At 35.7% G+C, this 25,809-nt stretch overlaps 3 protein-coding genes across 4 annotated transcripts in view; 2 read left to right on the forward strand and 1 right to left on the reverse strand.

The window, feature by feature from the left end:
• LOC107592030 (smoothened homolog) overlaps positions 1–5,375 on the forward strand; it is a 6,717-nt gene extending 1,342 nt beyond the window's left edge. Inside the window, exons 2-12 of the mRNA XM_016281419.1 lie at positions 702–910; positions 983–1,192; positions 1,334–1,506; positions 1,712–1,931; positions 2,019–2,142; positions 2,242–2,334; positions 2,772–2,880; positions 3,046–3,231; positions 3,395–3,543; positions 3,711–3,845; positions 3,999–5,375. Coding sequence (XP_016136905.1) covers positions 702–910; positions 983–1,192; positions 1,334–1,506; positions 1,712–1,931; positions 2,019–2,142; positions 2,242–2,334; positions 2,772–2,880; positions 3,046–3,231; positions 3,395–3,543; positions 3,711–3,845; positions 3,999–4,594 — 2,204 coding nt within the window. The 3' untranslated portion in view covers positions 4,595–5,375. The remainder of the gene's footprint in view (positions 1–701; positions 911–982; positions 1,193–1,333; positions 1,507–1,711; positions 1,932–2,018; positions 2,143–2,241; positions 2,335–2,771; positions 2,881–3,045; positions 3,232–3,394; positions 3,544–3,710; positions 3,846–3,998) is intronic.
• Positions 5,376–7,788: 2,413 nt separating this feature from the next.
• On the forward strand, positions 7,789–18,108 carry LOC107584270 (low affinity vacuolar monovalent cation/H(+) antiporter-like). 2 transcript variants are annotated; one of them, XM_016270860.1, is made up of 20 exons: positions 7,789–7,922; positions 8,810–8,965; positions 10,824–10,936; positions 11,078–11,186; positions 11,555–11,671; positions 11,776–11,837; positions 12,142–12,315; positions 12,944–13,129; positions 13,218–13,317; positions 13,847–13,988; positions 14,255–14,438; positions 14,584–14,683; positions 14,754–14,872; positions 14,963–15,000; positions 15,073–15,191; positions 15,280–15,425; positions 16,417–16,511; positions 16,607–16,685; positions 16,781–16,889; positions 17,591–18,108. In XM_016270860.1, exons 1-20 carry the CDS (start codon positions 7,826–7,828, stop codon positions 17,662–17,664), a joined length of 2,319 nt encoding a protein of 772 aa, XP_016126346.1. In that variant the 5' UTR covers positions 7,789–7,825; the 3' UTR covers positions 17,665–18,108. The 2 variants fall into 2 exon arrangements, with proteins under 2 accessions (XP_016126346.1, XP_016126421.1); XM_016270935.1 differs by having other exon boundaries at positions 10,851–10,936.
• Positions 18,109–19,682: 1,574 nt separating this feature from the next.
• The window catches only part of LOC107584414 (kelch domain-containing protein 10-like), a 16,366-nt gene continuing 10,239 nt past the window's right edge, over positions 19,683–25,809 (reverse strand). Inside the window, exons 2-9 of the mRNA XM_016271053.1 lie at positions 22,412–22,633; positions 21,598–21,752; positions 21,361–21,509; positions 21,130–21,214; positions 20,831–20,897; positions 20,690–20,737; positions 20,469–20,608; positions 19,683–20,305 (exon numbers count right to left, since the gene is read on the reverse strand). Coding sequence (XP_016126539.1) covers positions 20,096–20,305; positions 20,469–20,608; positions 20,690–20,737; positions 20,831–20,897; positions 21,130–21,214; positions 21,361–21,509; positions 21,598–21,752; positions 22,412–22,633 — 1,076 coding nt within the window. The 3' untranslated portion in view covers positions 19,683–20,095. The remainder of the gene's footprint in view (positions 20,306–20,468; positions 20,609–20,689; positions 20,738–20,830; positions 20,898–21,129; positions 21,215–21,360; positions 21,510–21,597; positions 21,753–22,411; positions 22,634–25,809) is intronic.

A 25,809-nucleotide genomic window follows, 5' to 3' on the forward strand; every position in this document is an offset into this window, starting at 1 on the left:
ACTAGAAATCAGTGGTTAAGTTGTATTTACAACACTGTTACACATCAGTTCAACCCAAATATTCAGATGTGTGCAGCACATTTTATGGAGGACTGTTTCCTGATCCTGGTAGAGTAGACTACAATGCCGGCTGTTCTGACTCAGAGACTGTAAGTAAGTTTTTTATATGAAAGAATTTGCCACTGACGATTCAAACGCGAGTTTTGAGCAGTGTATCGCTTGTCATTTCTCCGATCACAAATGCAGACATGGTTTTATGTATGTCACATGGTTTTATGTATGGTTTTAAAGACAGTATATGTCATTATAATCCGTCCCCACTGGATGCAACAAATGCCTTGTTTATAATGGGTTTTAATGTTTTTGTCTCGTCGCTCCGGCCGGACAGGGCATCATCACAGTACGGTAGGGGCGTAACATTTCCGTCACACGCTTGAGGTATTCGGCCAATCACAACGCACTGGATAGCCGGCCAATCAGAGCACACCTCGCTTTTCAGACCGATGAGCTTTGTAAAAATCGAAGCGTTTCAGAAAGGTGGAGCAAAGAGGAGAAACAATAATGTACAGTATGTGGAAAATGTGTTTTTTTAACCTTAAACTGCATAAACATTTCATTACACCAAATACACAAAATAATGTTCTTTTCAGCAACATCATATGACCCCTTTAATGTCTAATCTCCCAATCTCTTGCGCTCAGGGTTGAGAAATGCTCCTCGCTGTTGGGCCGTCATTCAGCCGTTGCTGTGTGCTGTTTACATGCCAAAATGTGAGAATGGAAAGGTCGAATTGCCCAGCCAGCACCTGTGCCAAGCTACACGCAAACCTTGCAGTATTGTGGAGCGGGAGAGGGGCTGGCCCAACTTCCTCAAGTGTGAAAACAAGGAGCAGTTCCCTAAGGGTTGCCAGGTAAGTCATCCTTAGCATATGCCCAAAAAGTTTGGTCTGGATTGCACATGATGTGAACAAATTGACTTTCAGAATGAGGTCCAGAAGATCAAATTCAACACTTCAGGACAGTGTGAGGCTCCCTTGGTCAAAACAGACATCCAGGCAAGTTGGTACAAGGACGTGGAAGGTTGTGGGATCCAGTGCAACAATCCCCTGTTCACAGAAGATGAGCACTCGGACATGCATAACTACATTGCCATCTTCGGCTCCATCACTCTCCTATGTACATTCTTTACGCTGGTAGGTGAGCCGGCGAAGACTGGATTTCATAGTCTCGGGCTGGCTGACTTCCTTGTGTGCAGTATTTCTGACAGAAAGTAGTTCAAGTTTGGGCTGCAATCTTTAATTATTGATGTTATTCCTGCTTACAATTTCCCACAGGCCACATTTCTCGCCGACTGGAAGAATTCCAACCGTTACCCCGCTGTGATCCTGTTTTACGTCAATGTATGTTTCTTTATCGGAAGTATTGGATGGCTCGCTCAGTTCATGGATGGAGCCCGCAAGGAGATTGTGTGCAAAAGCGACGACACTATGCGGCTTGGAGAGCCATCGTAAGTATGAAGCCAGCGGAAAATCCACCTTCCAAAACATTGGATTACATTCAATTAGAGTTACGCTGCATATTACAAATACTGACTGTCAGGAACATTTGATAGCCAAGAAAAGTAATTGGACCAAACAATAAAAATAATTTGACTTACCAGATATACTTCAGATGAATTAGTATGCTTATTTCCATTGCTTATTTTTCTCTAGATCCACCGAGACGCTGTCATGCGTGATTATCTTCGTCATTGTGTATTATTCTCTAATGTCTGGAGTTATTTGGTTTGTTATGCTCACTTATGCCTGGCACACATCGTTTAAAGCCTTGGGAACCACCCATCTGCCTCTGTCTGGAAAAACATCCTATTTTCACCTGGTCACATGGTCTATTCCTTTCATACTGACAGTTGCTATACTGGCCATTGCAGAGGTGAGGTTGCTTTTGTCATTTTTTTTGTATTGTTAATATCAGCGTATTCACAGTGGTTTAATTTTGACACTATGAAATATTCCACAGGTGGATGGAGATTCAGTTAGCGGCATTTGCTTTGTTGGTTATAAGAACTACAGATACCGTGCAGGGTTTGTTCTGGCTCCTATCGGGGTGGTCCTTGTCGTTGGCGGCTATTTCCTGATACGAGGTGAGAGAGATATTTTCATTCTGTTGTGTTTAACAGTAGCGCATGGCATAAAGAGATGGTTTTATCCGTGTGAATTTATACAAGACTCTTGTTTTTCAGGGGTTATGACATTGTTTTCCATTAAAAGTAACCATCCGGGGCTGCTCAGTGAAAAAGCTGCTAGTAAAATCAATGAAACCATGCTGAGGCTTGGTAAGTTTTGGATTCCTCTTTAAAATTATGCAAATTATACAGCATGAAAAGCTTTCATTAAGAACAAAATGAAATCCACCCCAATTATTGAAGTGTTTTAATTTAAAATACAACCCACCTGGCAATAGAAATGTCAGTAATAAAGGTGTACTACAAGTACTTACACTGCAGCTATTGTAATAACATTATGCTATAATGATATATATTCTTCACAAACAATGCAACACAAGTGTGTGTGTGTATGTGAGTTGAGTGAATAGAGTAATTATTCTCCACAAACAATGCATTACACGTATTAAACATCCACTATATATAATATAGTTTGTTTGCGAATAATATCTTTAGAGATTATTCACTCTTGATGTAAATTCTGTGAATCTTTGACTTGTTCATTCATCTAAGAATGAGCAAATTCCATTTATTTTTCCATTTCTCAGGTATATTTGGATTCTTAGCCTTTGGTTTTGTTTTCATCACATTCGGCTGCCATTTCTATGACTTTTTCAACCAAGCTGAGTGGGAAAAAAGCTTCAGGGAATATGTACTGTGAGTCTTTTTCTTCTATCGTCTAGCTTTTCTAGACAAAGTAGCATTTTATAGACATGGGGAACATGTGAAATACATTATCTACCATACATTGTGTTATGGTTGTGATACTGTAGACAGAGGGCTACCTGTGCTGTCATGTAACAAATCTAGTTTTTAATACAGATGTGAGGCTAATGTCACCATAGCTCATCAGACCAACAAGCCGATCCCAGAGTGTGCCATCAAGAACAGGCCTAGTCTGCTGGTGGAGAAGATCAACCTCTTCTCAATGTTCGGTACAGGCATTGCAATGAGCACATGGGTCTGGACGAAGGCCACCATCCTTATTTGGAAACGCACCTGGTTCAGGTAGGTAACAAACATACAAACAAAATAAGTTTTTGATGAATTAAAATAATGTTATATTTTATGTAGAACATAATACAAATCTATTATTGACATTATTTAACATTTTGTGTGTTGTAATAAATAAAAAATAAGCTGAATATTAAGCATTTTCTCTCAATCTAAGAATCATTGGAAGAAGTGACGATGAGCCGAAACGCATTAAGAAGAGTAAAATGATTGCCAAGGCATTCTCAAAGCGAAAAGAACTGCAGAAGGATCCAGAGAAAGAGCTGTCCTTCAGCATGCACACCGTTTCTCATGAGGGACCTGTGGGTAAGCACCTCCTCCTATATTCTAAGGATAATTTTCTCAACTTTTAGGAGTACACACACATAGATGGCCTCAAAGCTAAAAGGTCAATCAGTCACATTTGAAAGTGTTTTTGCTCCCTACATTAGACACAAATAACTAACATTTAATTTATTTAACCCTTTGCACAGCGGGTATCAACTTTGACCTGAATGAGCCATCAATGGAAATGTCTTCTGCGTGGGCCCAACATGTGACCAAGATGGTGGCTAGAAGAGGGGCAATTTTACCACAGGATATCTCAGTGACGCCCACCGGAACACCTGGTTAGTACTCTAGTTCTTAAATAATTGATAAATATATAATCAAGAGTTAACTGTAACTGATGACCAATAGTAGCAGTTTTGTATAATTTAACAACAACAATAGTAATAATGATAAATAATTTACTATAATAGTTAAATGCATTTTCCCTACAGTTCCGCCTCCAGAGGAAAGAAACAAACTTTGGATGGTTGAAGCAGAAATTTCTCCTGAAATGATGAAAAGAAAGAAGAAGAAGAAAAAGAGAAGGAAGGAAATACGGCCAACGGGTCCTGCAGCGGACGAAGGGAAGACTGCCTACCACCGGAAGGAGTTTGGCCCCAGCTCAGTCCCCCGTCTCCCAAAACTTCCAGGTCACCAGAGTCTGGTGGCTAACCTGTGGGAGCAGCAGCGACAGCGGCAGGAGGAACAGGATATGCTACCTGGAGCCTTCCCTGAATTCAGGCCTTCATGTCCTCTTCCTTACCAGGAGAGATATGGTGGTTTGGGATATTTATGCAATAAACCCTCCAGCCTCCCCCTTGCCAGTCCCCTGACGCTAAGAGATAGCATGCAAGATGATTCAGATGGCTTCCAGCAATCATCATGGAAACCTAATGGGGTTTTCCGGCACCTTGGGAAGGAAGCTTCCGTGATGGGTGCTGGCAGGACTGCCGTTGTGCCACGGGTCGATGGCAGGAGGGGTGTACCAATACACTCCAGAACAAATCTTATGGAGGCTGAGCTACTGGATGCTGACTCAGATTTTTAAATCTTTGGAGTTGTTGGTGCTCATTTTGCGCTGTGAAAGGTGCTGCATACTCATGCCAAACAATGAACCTGAAGCAGAAGTGGGTTCGAACTGCTGTGCCAGCTCTGCTTGTCTAAAGGATAATACGTTTTTATGCGACTCTCATGATAATGAGAATTATGAACTGGATTTATGAAACATTATTAAAGAGTCATAAAAACATTTGTGCCTTCGACATGGATTTTGTAACATCCCACATGTGATTGTGGTGACAATACATATTGTTCAGTTTGCTAGCTGGGCTAATATGACATAATTTTGATTCCTTTCTTTGTTTGGAACAGGTTAGTGTGTAAAGGGGCTTTATTTAAGAATGCCACATAATTCGGATCTTAGCTTAAAGGGGAATTGTGTAATTTCTGCAGCACTGGAGTTACCAAACGGAATCACAAAAATAATGACTGTTTTCAAACAGGCCCGTCTGTCATTGGTCAATAAAATAGGTAGCCCCACCCAGAACACATGCCATTGACTGAGCCAGTGTTGCTGTGTTGGCATAATCAAAAATAGCCTTTTTTAAGATCTCTTGATCTGTAGATGGCGCTGTAACCAAATTTGTCTTTTGCCTTCAGATCATAGCACCGATGAAGGGTACCAAGTTTTGTTTTGACAGATCAAAGTATTGCCAGGATACAGCCTCTAATCCAATTTTGGGTCGACGTTGTTAACTTAATGTTAATGTCATATTAAAGGGATCTCCAACCCTGCTCCTGGAGAGCTACTGTCCTGCAGACTTCCAGTCCTGCTCCAACACACCTTAATTAGCTGGTTCAGGTGTTTGATTGGGATTGGAGTTGAAATCTGCAGGACTGTAGCTCTACAGGAGCAGGGTTGGAGACCCCTGCTATATTGAATGGAGGCAAAAATTTCTTTGCGACTCAGTTCAGTGGTCATTTAGTCCAATTTTGGTATGAATATTGACTGTTTTCAAACAGGTTTCCCCATCTGCTATTGGTCAGTCAGACATGCCATTGGTTGAGCCAATTATGCTGTGTTGATGTTCAAACAAGCATAGTGTACGAATCAGTGTGCAAATGACTTATTTAAAGTTGTCCCGACATTAAACTGGGATAGGTAAAAGTATGTTTAACATGGAGTAACACCAGCTTGTAGTGGGCCTATAGTCTGTAATATTAAAAAATACACAGTCTGTAGTCTGTACTGTATCTGTTGGAAAACCTCACAATTAAACATCCTTGGCCACACCTTTATAGACATAAAGAAAAGTAACTGACAAAAGTGCTATTTCTTCAGAAAAAGAGAATTTATTCAGCTATTCTTATTACTTTTTTGTTTGGAAAAATTGCCTGGTGCAATCACAAACAAGTCCACCTCTCTCATTCAAAGAGTAAGACAAAATAAAGGGCATTGTTTTTGTTTGTTTAAAAATTTTTGCTCAAAATGCCAATGGTTATGTAAGATTCTGTTTCCATTGACAATTATCTCTGTACAGTGCTATTACAAAAACTATTTTTCTACTTTATATTGTTTATTTCACCTGTTTTATATTATATTATTTTAAACTGTACATAATTAAGATCACATTTTTGTTTCGTACACCTATTGGAGTGATTTTTGCTTCATACACATTTGGATTTGCTTATCGGTGTGAATTTTGTTTGAAATTTTAAGCTTATTTACAATTTGTGTTATTTGAAGAGTTCAGATGCAAAAGCCTGTAAATGCCATCTGAAATTTTCATCTAAAATTAGCATTTTTTTATCAGACTCCTATATTTATGTTCATTTATTTCACTTTAATGGCATAGAAAAGGACCTATGCATTGCCATTAAAGTAAAATTACTGAACCTAAACATAGGAGCCTGATACAAATGCTAATTTTAGAAGAAAATTTCAGATGGCACTTAGAGGCTTTTGCATCTGAACTCTTCATTTTTCTTTTTCAACTTGGATCATTGTTAGTATCTGTGGCAATATTAACAAAAAAGCAGCTGAGCCACATTTTCTGACAATTTGAAGCTGTCCTTCAAGAATGTATTTTTAGAAAAAAGTGTTTAATGAAGATGCTTGCGCTCTGTGACTTCGATGATATCTGTTTTTTCCCCATCACTGTTGCTGTTATTCCCTCATTAGAGCTGGTCTGTCCTTATCAATACTATTTTATGTCAGTATTTTCATGTGTGTGTGTGATCTTTGCTGTTTTCCTGCCGGAGTCTCATTCCATTGTATATATTTTTTAATATTGACATGCCATTAATGAATAAAATGTACTGAAACAGAGTAAAACTAAAGGATTCAGATTATAAAATGTTGAATGCTTCAAGGTTATTTTCATTACACACATAAAAAAGGAAATAATGTTTAGTATTACACCTCTACCCAAAACTATATGAAAAACTGTGTCTTTATGTAGTAGTACATAAAGAAAGATTGGCCCATATATTTTGCTCTCATTGATATTCTTGTACTCAGATTTTCTCCAGATTTGTATGATTTTGTATGAAGCTGAATAACAACAACCTTCGGTCACTTGTCAGCTGGCAGTGTTTAAAAAATATATTTTTACGTAGTTTATACAAATAAACAACACAAAATATATTTAATTGTGTTTGTGTTACTGTTCATTCTCCAACCAGTTAAGTCAGAACAAACTTTTGTGAGCTAATACATCGATTTTCACTCTATATAAAATATAATAGACTGACCGAGCAAGAGCAATTTTTTCTGCTTGCGAGTATGATATTTGCTTTTATACCACAGTTCAATAAACAAGAAACTAATGATGAGTGACTTACATTTTAGAGGTAATACTGAAAGTCATTTTGTCTGTTTTGCTCCACCAACGAAGTTTCAAACAAGAGCCAGATCCATATGCAGCGAAAATAACCACTGAATCGTGGAGAAACACACACAGCACTGCAGTGGCATTGATTGAATCGTTAAACGAATCAACTGAGTAAATGGTTCAGCGACAGGGTTGCCAGGTTTTCACAACAAAACCCTCCCAATTGCTACTCAGGGTGGGGTGGGGCCGGGGGAGTAAAATAAACATTTGGCGGGGTTCCCCCTGGTAAAATTCGTATTCCATTGACTAAATATCACGTTATTGAGGTCACTTCAACCCCCGGACATGAAAACAAACCCATGACAACAGTGTTAAATGCATTCTAGCTAGTTCACGCGCGCGCAGGCCGTGGCTACAGCTGAGCTGAGCTGAGCTGATCTGGTCTGATGGCGGAGGCGCGCGGCTGTAGCAGGATGGCTCTCACCAAACACACGATGTCCACTGATGTGGAGAGTCGGAGGCGACGGTCCACTGAGAGCTCAGGCGAGTATTACAGTCATCTTACAATTATTCAGAAGCTCAAAGAGACTTTTACTATCCTTGTGCATTCATTAGGACTATTTTAACCTAGTTTCTTTGCTTGTTTGCTTGTTGTGGTTTCAGTGATTCTCCTAATCTATAGAAATGTACTTTCTTTTCTTTTTTGTTTTGTTTCAAGCTTTCATATCAATTAGTCGTTTTAGTGACAAATAAGAAAGAACTCTGTTTTTTAGTGGGATTTGGGGAATATGTCACACCTGTAAGGAGAGACTGATTTCACCTGTTCTACCCACGCTATTGAGTAATGATTTTCTTCTACTGTAAACACAAAGCTAAAACATCAGTGATCAGTGCAAAATCATGTTAAATATTTTAGTATGTGTTTGTTTTTAATTTGTCACAAATTTAAAGGCCATTTCCATACTTGTATCATCTCTGCATTGCTTAGAAAAAAATGATTGTAAGCCTTTAATTTACTTTTTTAAAATGATTTCTTTTTAAATTGTTACTTTTGTCTTTTTTTTGTGGGAACAGCTTTAGTATTGTGATCTTTAACTTCTAAAATGTGTATTCAAGTTTTAAACATGTATTTATTTATAGCTTATAGGCACATTTGGCTTCTTATTTTGAAATATGGTAGTAAACATTGTCTGCTGTTTCGTAACTTTTATTGCTTTTATGATTTTTCTGAAATCTCATGCCATGATATCAATTAGCAATGCAATCAGACGCAGTTGATTCACTAATGTTATGTGGGAAACTGTTGTTCATGTGACCATCAGGAGTCTTTCGTTAGTTCCAGACTGACTAAAATGAAGTCATCAGATGACCATGATGAGAAACCTCTAAATCCACTGAGACATTGATTTCTTTCCCTGTATGACCTGTAGAGCCCCTTTGGGACCATGACCCCAAAGGTCGTCGCTGTAGCTCCCAGTGTGACAGACTGTGTGTTGCTGGAGCATATCTTGAGATCCCAGATACTCCTTCCACCTGCACCTCCCAGTATTGCGGACACTACACCCCAAAATGTCTCTCTGCCCACAGTGAGTGTCTTGCTATAGTCTGTCTACTCAATTCATGAGTGCAAAAACAGTCATTTATATATTATATATATATATATATTATATAAAAGTGTCAGGGATGTTATTATAGTTGTCTAAAACTGAAACTAATGTTAAAATCATTAAAAATCTAAATAAAATAAGTTAAATATAAAATTAAAAAACTTTATTTCAGCTAATTGTCAAGGCAACATTTCTCTTTTTAATTTACAATTAAATTACTTATTTATATCTGTCTCTCTCTCTCTCTCTATTTATATATGAAAAAGAAACAAACTTCTAAAATGATTAAAAACAACAAAATTATCAAAGCTTTAACTGAAATCAAAATGAAAACAGAAAATATAAAAGTCATGCTGATTCAAAATATTAATAATAATGCATTTTAATTAATATTAATAACTAATAGTGTCTTTTTTTTGTGGGAACAGCTTTAGTATTGTGATCTTTAACTTCTAAAATGTGTATTCAAGTTTTAAACATGTATTTATTTATAGCTTATAGGCACATTTGGCTTCTTATTTTGAAATATGGTAGTAAACATTGTCTGCTGTTTCGTAACTTTTATTGCTTTTATGATTTTTCTGAAATCTCATGCCATGATATCAATTAGCAATGCAATCAGACGCAGTTGATTCACTAATGTTATGTGGGAAACTGTTGTTCATGTGACCATCAGGAGTCTTTCGTTAGTTCCAGACTGACTAAAATGAAGTCATCAGATGACCATGATGAGAAACCTCTAAATCCACTGAGACATTGATTTCTTTCCCTGTATGACCTGTAGAGCCCCTTTGGGACCATGACCCCAAAGGTCGTCGCTGTAGCTCCCAGTGTGACAGACTGTGTGTAGCTGGAGCATATCTTGAGATCCCAGATACTCCTTCCACCTGCACCTCCCAGTATTGCGGACACTACACCCCAAAATGTCTCTCTGCCCACAGTGAGTGTCTTGCTATAGTCTGTCTACTCAATTCATGAGTGCAAAAACAGTCATTTATATATTATATATATATATATATTATATAAAAGTGTCAGGGATGTTATTATAGTTGTCTAAAACTGAAACTAATGTTAAAATCATTAAAAATCTAAATAAAATAAGTTAAATATAAAATTAAAAAACTTTATTTCAGCTAATTGTCAAGGCAACATTTCTCTTTTTAATTTACAATTAAATTACTTATTTATATCTGTCTCTCTCTCTCTCTCTATTTATATATGAAAAAGAAACAAACTTCTAAAATGATAAAAACAACAAAATTATCAAAGCTTTAACTGAAATCAAAATGAAAACAGAAAATATAAAAGTCATACTGATTCAAAATATTAATAATAATGCATTTTAATTAATATTAATAACTAATAGTATCTAAATGATACTAAAATAACACTGAAAAGGGTTAGGAGTCTAGCTGGGAAATTACTGCATTTTTAAAATGTTCATAATATAAAGTGAGTCTAATAAGCTTCAAACCATTTCTATGTTTATGGTGTAGAAATTATTAATATTTTAAAAATATTTTTAATAAAAAAAAAACCCATCTTCAATTATTATATTTTTTATTATTATTATATATGTTTTTTAATTATGTCCCCCAAAATTTGGCTAAATATGCTTATGATAAATTTTATATGCATGAAATACTAGCTATGGAATTGGCCCTAGAAATAACAAACAATTTAGACATATTATTTAATTGTGCATTTTAGTTTGCATAAAATATTGGCTATGAAATTGGCCCTAAAAAGAACAAGCAATCTCCCATTTTAATCCAAAGAATTATTGCAGATTTTTCTCCAAAAAATGATCATTTATTTAGTTTTTTGCTTTCTTCAGGGCATTCCCTGCATTCACGGTGCACAGATGATGTTTGGCAAGAAGCGAGCATCAGAACCACCGTCCGAGCAGAAAATGAGTTTGAGGCACATAAACTTGCCAATAACTACAAGGTGTGTAAATATGAGTGCTTATTAAATATTCCTGTTTTAACAGTCTGAGATTTTTCCAGAGTGAGAAAAAAAACATAAGAGTGCAAATCCTTGGAATAACTGGAGGAAATGTTTCAAATGATTTGTTTGTCTGGATGCCAGTTTGGTTTCAGGAAATGGAAGAGTCATGTAACCGAACGACCCATTGAAGATAGATCTGATGTAGTTAAGGAGCTTTATTCTGAGCTCAACTATATCAAACATCATTCAGGTTAGAAAAATATTAATGAGAAAATTAGATAAATCCCAAAAATTACTAGGGATGCAAACCACATTAAAAATAAATTGATGTCATTGCAATAGATTAAAAATGGTTAAACCAATTTTTTAAATATATTTTTATTTTTTAAATAAATATATTTTTATTTTTTAAATAAGCACACCTTTCAAGAAAGAACAATTCACAAAAATAAATTTGTGACCAGAAGTAATTGTCTAAGAAACGTTTAGCATCATTTGTTTGCAGATGCCATGTGTTATAATATTCTGCAATCTATGCAGTGGCATTCCTTAATTTTTAAGTGTAGTTTGGATGTATAAACTGTTAACTGTAATGCTTTTACTCTCTTTTGCTCCAAGGATCGCTCATCACTGCTGGGAATGTAATATATGTATTGCTCTTTGGCTGGTGGATCTCCATATTTTACTTCTTGGTTAGTCTGCTGATGTTTTGCACCATTGCTGGTATCCCATATGGTATGTCAGGGTTCTTTTGTGATTCATTTTTGTTATTAGTCCATTTCAGTTGCATTTTGCCACTTTATTCCCATTTGAATCTGTTCTCTCTTATTCTATGATAGGAAAACTCTGTTTGCAGCTGTCGGGTTATTTCTTATGGCCATTTGGAAAGGCATTACAGAAAGTAAGTGTAAAATATATACATCTGCAGAACTTTCCTCAAAGACATAGGTAGCCAATTCATGTATTTTTAAATATTCCGTCACACTGTTGATTCGATCTGCAATGCCTAGTTAAATAGGCTTCTCTTATGCCTGTAGCATGGCTCATGACATTCATTACAAACTCTGCTGTTTTCCATGTTATAATCAATTTTGGCTTCCAAGAACTAATTTTCCCTGACATTTTTGTGAAATACAACATCACTGATTTCAAATCCGAATGTAAATTCTCTCGTCTGACTGCATGTTTTCAAATGCTTCCTTCAGAGCAGCAGCCTGTTGAGGAAATGTTGTGTGAAATTCCCACATTGTGAGGCCATTCCAGAGGAGGTGGATGAAGTAAAGGAGTCTTCGGAGGTGAAAGAGTCTAAACCTTTGCTGCGCTGTGCTCCCACAGAAATCTCTGTGACAACACCGCCTCCAAAACCGGCGCGTTACTGGGTGAGACTGTCAGTTTTGAACAGTTTATCTAGCTGATTGGCCATCATTATACTGTAAATCATTCTTGGGGTTTAGTGCATGGTTGGTAAAGTTGAGGATTGTTAACCAGAAGGTTGCTGGTTTGAAGCCCATGAGGAGTAAAAATAAAATTTGATTTCATAAATGTGACCCTGGACCACAAAACCAGTCTTAAGTTGCACGGGTATATTTGTAGCAATAGCCAAAAATACATTGTATGGGTCAAAATTATTGATTTTTCTTTTATGCCAAAAATCATAAGGATAATAAGTAAAGGTCATGTTCCATGAAGATATTTTGTAAATTTTCAACTGTAAATATATTAAAACTTAATTTTTGATTAGTAATATGCATTGCTAAGAACTTAATTTGGGCAACTTTAAAGGCGATTTTCTCAATATTCCGATTTTTTTGCACCCTCAGATTCCAGATTTTCAACTAGTTGTATCTCGGCCATATGTTGTCATATCAACAAACCATACATCAATGGAAAGCTTATTTATTCAGCTTTCAGATGATCTATAAATCTCAATTTAAAAAAAAAATTGACCCTTATTACTGGTTTTGTGGTCCAGGGTCACAAATGGTTACCTTAATGTTTTCTACCTAGTGTCGGATGAGTACGTATGTTTGGCTGGTGTTGGGATACCCCCTGCTGGCTGTGGTTCATTTCCTGGCCATCTTCCTGTCCTGGATGATGGTTTTCACCATCCCTGTGTCAAAGATGAATTTCAGGACCTTGAGGATCATCCTGCTTATGCCACCAGAGGAGGTCAAAGTTTGGACTGTGAAAAAGGTGAGCACTATAGTATTTGCTGTTTACATTAGTAGATCATCTAACTTTTTTTTTTATGCTAATGTTTGCCATGTCTTCTGTTCTTTAGCCACAAGGTTGTGAGACCAGAGTTCTGCTGTGCTGTTACCGCGCCTTCAACTGGTACTACTACAAATACACTGTGGATGGGATCAATGTGTTTGCTGTCAGTATCCTTCATGCCTATGGCTGTTTATAAACTGCTCTCATGTGAAATGGTACCTTTTTCATTATTTATGACTTATTTATATTTTTATGAGCCATACAGTGTGGGAAAAGAAAAATAATGATAAAATGGAGGTAATGATGAAAATAATTATGGAAATCTAATAAAATATGAAAAAATAAAATATATAGTATAAATATATACTCATTAAATAGCAGACTAAAATATTTAATAAAACAAAGATTATTGGAGTACACTTGACAAGAAAATACTACATTTGGGGGGTTTTTTTACTTAAAAAATTGTGCATTTAATTCATTGTGTTAATTGCTATTTCTTTGTACTTGTTTGTGAAATTTGCTAGCAATTTCTGAGTGAATGTTTCCACACCATTTTTTGGGGGGTGTATAAATAATACTGAAATAGTACCTTAGTTGATAATACCTTTTGTTAGCTTTATTGTAGAAACTTTTTTTTTTTCTCTGATATGCACCATTTATGGACATGTTAAGATCTTTAAAAAAAACTTTCAGACCTGTTGCCGCTGGTTATTTTCACTCTGGTGATTGGCTACGTGGACAGAGATAATTATTATGTGAGCTCAGAGGCAAAGTTTGCCATGGCATTGAGCTCCATTATCCCATTGTCTTATTATATTGGGATGGGGATAGCAAGGTAATATTTAAAAATCCTAATTTCAAGTGGTATGTGTGTATTTGTTTATTTAATAGATTTTATTTATTGAATAATTTACATTTATTCTTTTTTCTTTGTTCATTTTATTTAATTAACTATTTCTTAAATGTGCCTACTTCTGGTTTATTATATTACATTACATTATATTACTTTGCCCAGAGTCTTTTCTTCTTCTTCCTCCTAATAATTGGTTAATTTGTTTTTTACATGCAAAATCTGTGTGAATACCACTGTGTTCTCTGTAGTATTTCCGCACAGAGTAACTTTGCAGTGGGAGCGGTAGTCAATGCCACGTTCGGCTCGATTACAGAGATGGCCTTCTACATCACAGCTTTGCTGCAGGGTCATCGCGCAGGAAACAAGTGCTATGCAGAGATCGTCAAATCTGCTCTGACCGGCACGCTGCTGGGCTGCATCCTCTTCATACCTGTGAGAGCGAGTCTGTGTTTGTGTGTGTTTCTTTGATACTGCTTCCTCACACTATTCCTCCTCCTCTGATAACTGCCACACGTACAGTACATGTCATATGTAATAAATTCCTCTAACAGCTGCATTCTGTGCGAGTGTGTTTTAGGGCATCTGTATGATCATTGGCGGCTGCAAACACAGTGAGCAGCGGTTCAACAGCAGGTCGGCAGGAGTCAGCTCTGCTCTGCTTTTCATATCAGTAGGAGGTGAGAGAACTAAATATTCACTGTAAGTAGAAAGAATTATTTTTGACCTTTCGCCTCTATCTGACCACAGGTGTTTTCGCCCCCACACTGTTTTCAAAGGCTTATGGAAACTTTATATGTGAGGGCTGTAACAACTCGCTTAGTAACACCACAAAGCCCTTCATTTGTAATAACTGCCACTATGACCTGGTACGTTGTTTACTTAATAAAATTCAAGCCATTTAGACATATAATCCAGAGCACAGTAGTTAAATATATGACCATGATGTTTTTCTACAGAGTGAAAACAACCGACCCCTCTTTTTGAGTCATATCGAGTGAGTATACGAACACACTTGTTTTTGCAGCATAACGATTTTTAAATGTCTAAATTCCGTTTTTGTTTTCAGGCCTTTAGTGTACACAATCTCTGTCCTGTTGCCTGCTGCGTATCTTATTGGTCTGATCTTCACGCTTAAGACTCATTCGCATATTTATGATCTCCACATTAGTGATGCCCACTGTCATGGTGCGTATTTGTGATTTTGCATTTGGATTATGCCATTCTGGTTATGTGATGCTTTTATTTAATGTCTTAATTATTCTGTTTGTGTTAGTTATTAGCGACCATGGTGCAGTGGTTCACTGGTCTAGAGCGAGAGCTCTACTGGTGCTCATTTTGGCTACGGTGTTGATGGCAGCTTGCGCTGATCTCAGCACTGAGCACATCAAACCTATAATTTCCAATTCCAGTGTCTCACAGGTACATTTATTTTATTTTATTTAAAATAATTTTTTTTTTACATATGGAATTCATTTTATTTGATGATTTTCATGTTATTTTGGTTTGATACCATTTTTTTTATATTACGTAAAGGTTATTTTTAAAAGTAATTTATTTTTAAATTAATTAATAAATGTATCAAATTAATAAGTTTTCCCATTTTTATATTTTCTATATGAAATTAAATGTCTCCTATGTGTAGTCCCTGTTCTGTATTTAATCTTAGATATTCACATATAAATATATTTTGTTGCAGTATTTATCGAGTGAGTATACGAACACACTTGTTTTTGCAGCATAACGATTTTTAAATGTCTAAATTCCGTTTTTGTTTTCAGGCCTTTAGTGTACACAATCTCTGTCCTGTTGCCTGCTGCGTATCTTATTGGTCTGATCTTCACGCTTAAGACTCATTCGCATATTTATGATCTCCACATTAGTGATGCCCACTGTCATGGTGCGTATTTGTGATTTTGCATTTGGATTATGCCATTCTGGTTATGTGAAGCTTTTATTTAATGTCTTAATTATTCTGTTTGTGTTAGTTATTAGCGACCATGGTGCAGTGGTTCACTGGTCTAGAGCGAGAGCTCTAGTGGTGCTCATTTTGGCTACGGTGTTGATGGCAGCTTGCGCTGATCTCAGCACTGAGCACATCAAACCTATCATTTCCAATTCCAGTGTCTCACAGGTACATTTATTTTATTTTATTTAAAATAATTTTTTAATTTTACATATGGAATTCATTTTATTTGATGATTTTCATGTTATTTTGGTTTGATACCATTTTTTTTATATTACTTAAAGGTTATTTTTAAAAGTAATTTATTTTTATATTAATTAATAAATGTATCAAATTAATAAGTTTTCCCATTTTTATATTTTCTATATGAAATTAAATGTCTCCTATGTGTAGTCCCTGTTCTGTATTTAATCTTAGATATTCACATATAAATATATTTTGTTGCAGTATTTTATTGGAGTTACTATATTGGCCATGGTTCCCGAGCTTCCTGAGATAGTCAATGGGATCCAGTTTGCTCTTCAGAACAACATCAGCCTCAGGTTACAATGATTTGGTGTTAAAATAGATGTGCACTTGACTATTTTCACTATGTGATCTGGATGTGGCTCTAATATGGATATTTGCCGCCATGTAGCCTGGAAGTGGGGAGCTGTATTGCAGTTCAGGTGTGCATGTTGCAGATACCACTACTGATCTTTTTCAATGCTTTTTATGTAAGTCACACTCCCTCCCCCCTCCCCCCCAAAAAAAGTTGGTTTGTGTTACTCAGTTCTGCAGTATGACACAAGTTCTTTTTGTTTCTCTCTAGGATGTTGGATTCGTTCTCATATTCAGTGATTTACACCTCTGGGCAAGCATCTTTAGCGTGATTCTGGTCAACTACATATTTATGGATGGAAAGTCGGACTACTTTCAGGGTGAGCATTATTATTAGTATTGATTAAAGGAATAGTTCGTACAATATTAAAATTCTATCATTATTTATGTGCCATCATGTTACTGTACAAAAGCTCTATGTAAGGAACAGCCTTGAAAATCCTGCTTGACAGCCATGATCAGCACTTACTTTCACTGTATGAAAAGAACCGCTTGGATATTCAGCTATAAATAACTTCTTTGTATTCCAATGAAGAATGCAAGTCCTACAGGTTTGAAAAAGACTGATAACACAATTTTCATTTTTGGGTGAACTATTGAAAAAATTAACAGTAATATAAATTTTTTTTGTATAATGTATGAATTAACGTATTTTGTTTATTGTGCATTTCTGTTGTGCTTGGTATGAAAAGAACCGCTTGGATATTCAGCTATAAATAACTTCTTTGTATTCCAATGAAGAATGCAAGTCCTACAGGTTTGAAAAAGACTGATAACACAATTTTCATTTTTGGGTGAACTATTGAAAAAATTAACAGTAATATAATTTTTTTTTGTATAATGTATGAATTAACGTATTTTGTTTATTGTGCATTTCTGTTGTGCTTGATTTGAGACAATTAATAGTATTGTTAAATGTAATCTGATTTGGTTTAGTTGTAAAGATTAGTACGATTAGTTCAAGTTGTTACATAAAATAGTGAATACTAAATCTTTTTTTTTTTTTTTTGTGCCTGAACAGGAACCGCTCTGGTGGTCGTGTACCTAATTCTTCTGGCTTTGTACTTTTTTGCACCTGCTCCTCTTGGATGTTAAGAAAAAAGACTTTCCTTGTCTTTTATAGTTGGCGTGTTTCTAGTGTATTTTTGTCTTATATACTATAAAGTTCTTTATACGGAATATTTTCCAGCATGTGACATATGAGAGCTCTTACTTTTGAGCCTTATAGAAGCTGAGCGCAATTTCACCAGGTGTTTACTTAAAAATGCATAATATTTTACATTTACACAAAAGTAAAAGAAACGGATGTAGCACTGAGTCACAATGAAATTATAATAAATGTTGTATTCCTTTCATTCACTTTTCTTGAACTTGTGTAAACACTAGAGATTCAACACGCCACCAGTTGGAAGTTGTTTATTAATTATTCAACAATAAAACACAAAACTGGTACACAAGTTACAGGTAACCGGTGAGTACCTTGAACATTTGCTGCACAACTGAGGAATCGAAGTCCAGCGAGACCCCTCGTCTCAAAAAGAAAAAACACAAATGTAGGGACTGTCGTCACTCCATTCAGACTGAGTGAAAAATTTCACTGTGCTGCTGAAATCATTTCTGAAAATAAATGTGTAGTTGTCTCAGTCTGCACGTCGCCTGTATGACAAAGCACCCTTAAATCCTGACCCATGCAAACAGGAATCCAGTCATGCAGAAAGAAAATGGCAGAAGGTGGGTGGGTACTGGGTAGGCACATATTATGGGCATGTATGTGACCTAAAACCAGAAAAAAAGCTACTTTGTCAACATAAATCAAATTTTACTGGGTGTAATAGCAATTATTAATCTTTTAACATTTTACTCGACTATATCAATTGCTGGTGCCTAATGAATGTAGTTAAATGACCAAGAACTGCAACAGGTTAAATAACCCAACAAGGCAAAACGCATTAACTCTGAATTCAAGATGCTGTATTCGGCGTTGCGGCCAGAGATGTTTTGAATTCAGAGCTTGATTTTTTATTTTTTTTAGGTCAGCATAGAGAAAGATGCTCCGCTACATTATTGCTAAATGACAGGAAGGTTATCTGTTTTTCTGTACAGATATACACAAGGCCCAAAATATCATTAGCATTATGCTGACCAAATGGTTTTAAATTTAGATAGTTTTATTTATTGTAAATGCATCAAGTGCTAGAAAGCTTGATGAAAATGGCAAGCGCACATCTGTTGTATTATAAATTCAGGTCAGCTTGTTCTAGAATAGAATTTGAGTTAAATAATAATAAAGTGCTTTTAGCAAGGCTTTGTTAAATTTAGCACTATCACATCTTGCTTAGTAAAGGCACTGTCAATGTGTCCGTTTGAACATTTGGATGAGGGATGATTTAAGGAAAAACATTTTATTTCAGTAAAAGCATTAAAAGTAAATTAAGGAGCACCTTATTCACAGTGATGTAACGATTGGTTTACAAAACTGGGTGAAAAATGGGAACAGCTCTGCAATGACTGTACAGCTTTGTTGACACATTACTTGGTCTGGTGTTTGTGCCTAAATGCAGATGTAACTGCAGATCTGAGCAACAGCATCCAACCTAAAAATCAACATTCTCTGTTAAAACATTCAATTTTTCAACACTGTTTTGCACCGTTTTCACTGAAGTAAAGCCTTAAATCCCAATCCCAGACATCAAGAGTTCTGCATAAGTCTGTTCAGATATCCAAACAGTTGCCTGGAAACTCAAGCTAATCGAACCCGGATTACATCTCTGCTGATTAAATATTCATGCCGTGGTGTGGTGATTCATAAAACTTAAATAATTCTTTGACAGGAGAGGAAATAGAATTAAGATACATAATTAAAATCAACTCAACATGTCCCCCAGGTCACTACTGAAGGCCAATAAATAATATTACAATCTCAAGAAAGAAAGAAAGAAAAAAAAAAACCTTTCAGGTCACTGACCCATAGTGTTTGAGAAAAGAACTTTCTCTCTAATGGAGATTTATGTTTTGTATTGATTTTTCAAATCATTAAAAGGAGCATACGCAAAACAAAAAAAGGCATTCTACAGTTTTTGGTTTTAAGGCGAGGAAATAGAATTAAGATACATAATTAAAATCAACTCAACATGTCCCCCAGGTCACTACTGAAGGCCAATAAATAATATTACAATCTCAAGAAAGAAAGAAAAAAAAAAAACTTTCAGGTCACTGACCCATAGTGTTTGAGAAAAGAACTTTCTCTCTAATGGAGATTTATGTTTTGTATTGATTTTTCAAATCATTAAAAGGAGCATACGCAAAACAAAAAAAGGCATTCTACAGTTTTTGGTTTTAAGGCAGGCTTTGTTAGGATGGAGTTCCTTGGTTGATCCTGTTTTTCAAGTCCACACACTGGCTTCAAGTGCTGTCGTCCTGCCCATAATCAGCTTCCAAAAAGAAGAAGAAATTAAATAAAATAAAAAAAGGTACACGCACAGTACGTACACAATCTGTCTCTCGTGCTCACAGCCCCCTCGCCTCTTTATTTCAAGCGTTCAATGAGTTCCTGGGTGAGGCCCAAGTTTAGCAGCTGTATCGGGGTAAGTTGGGCCAGGTGTGGGAAGGCTTTGAGCAGACGCTCCCAGCACAGCTCCAGCAGACTGGGCACTACCAGCCAGATCTTAAACAAGGAACCAGTCCGCTTATTCTCATGGATGTTCACCACGCCACCATGGATGTACATGCAGCCGGCCTGAAAGAGAAAAAAAGACATTTAGAACGATTTTAGATTTTTACCAGTGTAAAAGGTACTTTTGGAAAATTGTTAACAGCAGAATAAATATTTATAAAGTAAACAATATAAATAAATAATTCAAATGAATGAATGAAAAAAAAAAAACTAAGTATGAACTGACCGGGGTAACAGCAGCACAGTGGAAGTACGCAGGTTCAGGCATCACTGCAGGCAGTTTATTCCACTGAAACGTCTGCAGGTTGATTTTCCACAGGTCGTCTAGTATTACTTCACCATTGTAACCTCCACATATAAATACAGCTGCCACAAAGAACAGCAGCAATCACACACTGAGCCCTACAACAGATCTTAAATTCAACATTTACATTATTAACACCTTACCATTTTTAATCTGCACACAACTATGACATCTCCGAGGGGCTGGGTATCCTGAAAAAAAAGCACTGATTAAGCATGTACTTTTACAGCATGCTTTCCATTGTCAGATGTTAAATTGCTTAAGACAAGAATTGCATTACTAACCTATTCTTTCATGAGGCTTAGTTGTGATTTCCTCCCAGGAATTAGTTTCAAGGTTATATGCGTGTATCTGACACAAACATTTGGGACAACTGTCATTATAATTTCTGAAAAAATCATTAATTAATCCATAATAATTTAATATATAAATTGTCTAACCAGACCGCAGATAACAATTTAAGTATGAATTACATGAATGTTTTCATCTTTCTTGAGCAAGGCCCATTAGTTCCAGTAAACAAATGATGTCATGTAACACAGTGAACACTGCCAAAAATGGCAATTCATGGAAACATTTGTACCTTGTCTAATGGGTAGGAAGTCCAGGAAGTTCCCCCTCCTAGAATATATATCCTCTGTCCATCATGGGCTATCTCATGCCTATATCTATACAAAACAAATTTCGAAGGAAGTTTGGCATATCTGTTCATAGACTGACATTTTAACATCAGACAAAAAGTGGTGGCATGCATAAATGTGTTCAGTGACCCTAGCTTTGTTTAAAATAAAATGTAAGGTCAAAAGTCACTTACCGCTCCTCCGGCAGGTCGTCTAGAGGGTTGTTGGGTTTCAGATGAATCCACTCACGTGTTGTCAGATCCAGTCTGTGAAGATCTGTGCTATAGATGTAGCCTGTCGTACCTCCAAATACATATAGGAAGCCGTTGATTATGGCCATCGCCTTCAAAACAAATAAGGGATCACTCAATCAATCAATGTAAGTTAGTATGTTTACTAGTAAACATCGGGACTTATTAAGGCTTTCGTACCTGTCCATATATTCGATTGGGTTTCTTGCCCCTGCAGTTGAGGAGGGACCAGCGTTTGTAGTTAACGTTGCAGACGTGAACATCATTTCCGTTGTTTTCCCCAAACGGGATTCCGGTCCCGCCAAACACAAGCAGGTTGTTTCCGTGCAAAACAGCTGTGTAATGTACAAAGAAGATGGTCAAGTGAGGTAAGAGGTTTAAAATACCGGTAACAGACGTGTGGCCTTTCAGCACATCCTCAAAACACAACAAAATCCCAAATCAAACAAGACAAAAACAAAGCCAATAAATTTATATTATACACGTACACATATAGCAAATCAAAACGGCTTGATAATTGAGACGGTTTAGAATTTTGGGGGATTAAAACAAACAAACATTTTATCCTTGTAGGGTGGTTGTCCCCACACAATTCTAAAATACATTTATATGCAAACACCATGTAAAAGTGAATTTTGCATTCGATGTTCCCTTTAAATTACACTCAATTAAGTTTTTATAATAATAAAGTTACAATACTAACTTTACAATCACATAAATATAAACATTTAAATGCTACAGCGATCTGTCACTCCACATTAAACAGCACCAAAACTGTATTTATTGTTTGAATATTGTAATAAAATGGCCAGAATTTGAAATCTGAGACTTAGCTTATTGTGATTTATTGGATGGGAGGTGCACAATGTTCCATTCATTAACTGAAAACAGGCTAGACTAATCGATTCTTGGGATTTAAGAATCAATATAATTTCGTAAAAATTTTAATCGAGAAATCTATATATCTATAGATCGATAGATAAAAACATTATACCTGACATTGAAGCCAGTTCAGTAGGCATGAAACCCTCAGTGCGGATCTGTTGCCATGTTCCTGTGGCGAAGTGGAACCTCCACAGCTCCCTGAACAGTGGGTAGTCTTCATTCTCTGAGCCACCTGATTCATCGTAGTCGGGGTTATACCCTCCAAACACATAAAGGTTGGTGTTGTCCGCCACACAGCGATGGCCGCTCCGGGCTGGAGGGGCTCTGTGACCTACATAGACAGATAGCAGCCTATTGATGACGAGACCACAAAGATAAACAACTAAATTTGCTAAATTCAAAGGGAAGCAGTTGGAAAACAAAAAAAATGTACCTACATTTCAGACATAAATGACAGTAGATCAACACACATTTTTAATTAGATTAGCAATATTATGAATAAAGTGAGCAAATCCAACCACATCCATCCTACTTGAAATGCATACTTCAGGCTGCAAATTAAAACCGAGTAAGCTTTATAATCTCCAACCAGATTTATTAATATTTAATACAGCAGAATTTTATAACAGGATACAAATATGGACAGATATGGAAGTGACTAGTTTCAAGAATCAGGTTTAGACTTAGATGAACTTCCTTCTCTTAGAAGAAGCTTAAGAATGTGCTCTTGTGTATCACACATTTGTTCAGGATCAGATAAATACACAAAAGAGTATACATAGGGGTTACAGTGACACAACAGTAACCCAAAATTAATTAATGACAACTAGTTGAAATCCTCATAAGCCCTCATTTTTTGCCAAGGTCTAGTTAATTAAATGTTCATGTCAAAGAAGCTATGGCCACTCTTCCCCCAAACACAATGCACAGAAACACAAACAGGAGTTCAGCTGAAACAACTCCATTTCTAAATATATGCTTTTATTTATTAATATAGTAATAATAATAATAATAATATCTGCTGTTATTATAACAATAAAAAATATATTATTTACATTTACATATTTTTATTTTATTTATGAAGAGTTTGGATCCAAAACGCTATAAATCCATTTGGATTAATTTGAGTAAAAATGTGTTTTCCAAGAAAGTGGCAAGATGAAAACCACTATTTTCTGTTTCAAACTTTCACATAGCATCTTTAGGTTATATAATAACATTAAAAATTCAAATCCAGATTTTGATTTTCAAATTCTAGTTAATTAAATGTTCATGTCAAAGAAGCTATGGCCACTCTTCCCCCAAACACAATGCACAGAAACACAAACAGGAGTTCAGCTGAAACAACTCCATTTCTAAATATATGCTTTTATTTATTAATATAGTAATAATAATAATAATAATAATATCTGCTGTTATTATAACAATAAAAAATATATTATTTACATTTACATATTTTTATTTTATTTATGAAGAGTTTGGATCCAAAACGCTATAAATCCATTTAGATTAATTTGAGTAAAAATGTGTTTTCCAAGAAAGTGGCAAGATGAAAACCACTATTTTCTGTTTCAAACTTTCACATAGCATCTTTAGGTTATATAATAACATTAAAAATTCAAATCCAGATTTTGATTTTCAAAGATTTATTATAACATTTTATTATTATTTCCCCAAAATGCAATAAATCCATGACACTTTTTTTTTTATTGAAAGTTATTTTTCATATTGAAACTGTTGAAAATACACAACATAGTAAGTTGATCCACATATGACAGCCTCTGAACTTGGTCAATACTAATCTTATATACAGGCACTGGACTAAAAATACATTCAATCAGTCATCGCTCCAAAAAAAATGTAACGGGTCATCTTGTTAATGCTATAAATGAATTACAACAATAAAAGAAAATGTCATCATGAAAAGGGATGTAACGATTCACTCAACTCCCGATTCGATTCACGATTTATTTATTTTTTTTACAAAATGAGATTTAAGACAAATTATAAATTAAATATGTCCTTTTATTATTGCTTGGACAAAATGCTGCACATTTCTTTGTGAAATTGAAATATAACACTATAATAATATACTAATATAGCACTTGCATATTATTGCTCAATATGTCCTTTTATTATTGTTTGGACAAAATGCTGCACATTTCTTTGTGAAATTGAAATATAACACTATAATAATATACTAATATAGCACTTGCATATTATTGCTCTTTTGTTGGTTATGATTGCTTCAATTGTCCTCATTTGTAAATCGCTTTGGATAAAAGCGTCTGCTAAATTACAAAATTTAAATATAATGTAAATGTAAATAACCAAACTAAATTGAAATTTTAAAACAAGCTCCAAATTAAATAAATAACACAAATAAAAGAAATATCTTCATATAAACAAAGTAAGGCTTTGTCTGTGCTCTTTCCATTTAAAATTAGAGGCAACCATTGCATTTTAATCTTGATCCAAACAAAGATGCTGCATACATGCAACATGAGCAGTTTTTAAACTAAATTAGATTGTATAATTTCGAAATTGTCCAAGCAAGCACAGTCTCGCCTAAAAACTCTTAAAACTGCATTTCGTGACACAAAACAGTATTATTTTTTAAACTATCGTAGATTTGGGTGTCCGCCATGACACTCGCTGTGAGAAATACGGCAACTTCGGCAAGCGGAGTGATACTAACGGTGAAGAGGTGAGGAGCTCTGTTGGACTCTAATATCGCACTCTTATCAGCCAATCAGATTCGAGAACCAGAAAGAACTGTTGTATAAATAAAAATATCTGCATGAAACATCAGACGAGCTGAATGAGATGCAGATTCACTCTCTGCCAGCAGGTGGCGCTTAAAGCGTTTCCTGGTTTCCGCTGTAAACAAAGCAGCCCTGCACTTATGAACTTTAATATGCATTATCCAGAGGCAAGAGGAAAAGAAAAAATACCATCTAAACTTTTCTAAAGACAGTAAGTTCCCAGACATACATTCATATAAACTCCTACCCCTAAATGAATCGCGATTTGTTTAGCATCTCAACCGATTTAAATAGTCACATATTTTAAGCGATTTTCAACCGGCTCGTGGTTAATCGTTACATCCCTAATCATGAACATACATGAACAACAATCTCACATTAAACCACAGAAATTCCAAAATGAAAATTCCCTTACATTCAACTTCCAAAAGTGCATTCATCTTTGCCATGTTACATTCATTTAGTTGACAAGTGCTATACGCTGTATTGACAAAAACATTAATGGCATAAATAAAAACACTTACACTGACAAGCTACGCAATATCGCGTTCATAATCGAATGAGACTCATCTGCGATTATGAACGCGATATAGCAGTGATCTACGGCTCTGTGTATTAAATGCCGCTCCATCTGAAAGCACGTGATGGAGATTTACTATTAATCACAGAACCGGCTTTACTGACGAGATGCGCATGACAATCACATGCGATTTATCGTGCAGCCCTAATTTTTTTTTTGTTT

Source organism: Sinocyclocheilus grahami, unplaced genomic scaffold (assembly GCF_001515645.1).
Source record: "Sinocyclocheilus grahami isolate Dianchi unplaced genomic scaffold, SAMN03320097.WGS_v1.1 scaffold1.1, whole genome shotgun sequence".
Lineage (NCBI taxonomy): Eukaryota > Metazoa > Chordata > Actinopteri > Cypriniformes > Cyprinidae > Sinocyclocheilus > Sinocyclocheilus grahami.

Coding starts and splice junctions, on each gene's coding strand:
- LOC107584270 (XM_016270860.1), top strand. CDS start 7,826: ATGGCGGAGGCGCGCGGCTGTAGCAGGATGGCTCTCACCAAACACACG. Junction 13,989..14,254: donor ATTGGGATGGGGATAGCAAG/GTAATATTTAAA, acceptor TGTTCTCTGTAG/TATTTCCGCACAGAGTAACT. Junction 16,686..16,780: donor TCTTTTTCAATGCTTTTTAT/GTAAGTCACACT, acceptor GTTTCTCTCTAG/GATGTTGGATTCGTTCTCAT.